This window comes from Sinocyclocheilus grahami, unplaced genomic scaffold (genome assembly GCF_001515645.1).
Source record: "Sinocyclocheilus grahami isolate Dianchi unplaced genomic scaffold, SAMN03320097.WGS_v1.1 scaffold566.1, whole genome shotgun sequence".
NCBI lineage: Eukaryota > Metazoa > Chordata > Actinopteri > Cypriniformes > Cyprinidae > Sinocyclocheilus > Sinocyclocheilus grahami.
This window is the reverse complement of record NW_015505745.1, coordinates 1651239-1653190: the sequence shown is the minus strand read 5'-3', so window position 1 is coordinate 1653190 and position 1952 is coordinate 1651239. Positions and strand designations below refer to the sequence as shown.

The 1952-nt window shown below is 35.9% G+C and overlaps 1 protein-coding gene across 1 annotated transcript; it reads left to right on the top strand.

Moving 5' to 3' along the window:
- Positions 1-103: 103 nt before the first annotated feature.
- On the top strand, positions 104-812 carry LOC107556371 (adenylate kinase 2, mitochondrial-like). Its single transcript, XM_016239466.1, has 3 exons — positions 104-236; positions 359-469; positions 621-812. The coding sequence occupies exons 1-3, from the start codon at positions 162-164 to the stop codon at positions 795-797; spliced, it is 363 nt and encodes a 120-aa protein (XP_016094952.1). The 5' UTR covers positions 104-161; the 3' UTR covers positions 798-812.
- Positions 813-1952: the final 1140 nt, after the last annotated feature.

Below are 1952 nucleotides of genomic sequence, written 5' to 3'. Positions count from 1 at the left end.
GGCTTTCCTTATATTTTAAATGTTATTTTATGTAATGTCTCTGATCATTTTGTTGTTGTTTCTGGGTTAATTCCATTTATTTATTTATTTTTTCATTTCGGCCTCCACAGGCACCCAAGCTTGCAGAGAAGTACTGTGTGTGTCATTTAGCTACTGGGGACATGCTGAGGGCCATGGTGGCATCTGGCTCAGAGCTCGGTCAGCGGCTTAAGGAAACCATGGATGCCGGCAAACTGGTAAAATAAATAGATGTTCTAGTTTTTATATATATTTTAATATTTGTTCCTCCCCAATGTGTATTTTTGGTTGGAGGGATAAAGTCCTGAATCTTTTGAAAGTTTTGTCATCTTTCCTTTAGGTGAGTGATGAGATGGTGGTGGAGCTCATTGAAAACAACCTGGACGCGCCTGCATGCAAGAATGGATTCCTGCTGGACGGTTTCCCCCGCACCGTCAAGCAAGCAGAAATGGTGAGGACTTCTGTAAACAACTGACCCTCCATATGTGTCTGTGATACATCTGTAATCTTTAATAATAAAAAGGGTGCAGAATCCTTTCTCGCCAAGTTCTGATCACAAGAATGCATCTGTCAACCTGTATCTCTCTCTTTCTCATTTCTAGCTGGACGGCCTTTTGGAGAAGCGTGATGAGAAACTGGACTCTGTGGTTGAATTCTCTGTTGATGACTCTCTGCTAGTGCGCAGGATCTGTGGGAGGTATAAAGATGGAGGGTCCTGTCAATTTAAAGCATTGTGTAGTAGCCCACTACCACTAATGCTTTCTATTAGCTCAGTTTAATTTAATGAATAAGGAATATACTGAAAAGATGTCGCTCATTTCTGGAATGAGAGAAGACACGTTTTTTAGGTAGGGCATAGTAGCTGTCAAACACTTTTGTTTCTGTTATCCTTAATGGAGGTGGTGGCAGGAAATTTTTCCTTGAGTGGTTTTGATCGCAGCTTAAAAAGTAAGTGTGCCTCCTTACTTCCTCCTTGCTTTTAATTGTAAAGCATGACAGTGAGACTCTTGTTTAAATTTAACAAACAGTAGTGGAGAAAATACACAAATCAAGTACTTGAGTAAAAGCACAATAACCTAATAATGTACTATTTCTTTAAAAGTATAAGTCCTCATTTTGTATGTATAATTTTTAGGTGAGCCATGTTTATTTATTCTAGCCTGCACTAGACCGGTTAGTCAGCACTAATAAAAGATTAGTGCAGACATTTATTATTTATTGATCTGCAAAAAAATGTATTAAAAAAAATACTATGCAGTATAAAAACATTACATTTAAATATACTAAAATATCAGTGTACAGTATACAAAAATATCAGTGTACAGTATACAAAATATCAGTGTCAGTTACACAAATGTATGGAGTGTGCAAACATGTAAAAGGATGCCATATAGTATTTGAAAAAATGTGGAAAAACTAAATTTGTGTAAATATGGCAATAAATAGTATAGAAATACAGTGTACAGACATCACATGTGGAAAAATGTGTTCACATTTTAAGAGGAACGCTATGCAAATATTTGAGTTTCATACCATTTGAAACTGCTACATCAGCGGGAAGATGCATGGGCATTATTAGCATTATTTTCCTTCATTTTCAGCAGCCGTTACTCCAGTCTTCAGTGTCTCATGATCCTTCAGAAATCATTCTAATATGCTGATTTGCTATTCAAGAAACCTTTCTTATTATTATTGCATTCAAGTCCACATTCAAGCATCTGAATAGGCTGTCATAACCTCTATATGATTTGAATTTACTCAGAGCGGGGGGCAATTTCTTCAGTTCAAGAGAATGAGGAATGATATGTTTTTTTATGAAATGCAGTAGAGTAAAAAAGTATGATTTTATGCTTGTTTGAAATGTAGTAAAGTAAAAGTTTCTCAAAATAAAAAGTACAGATACCTGAACATGTACTAAGGTACAGTAACAAAAT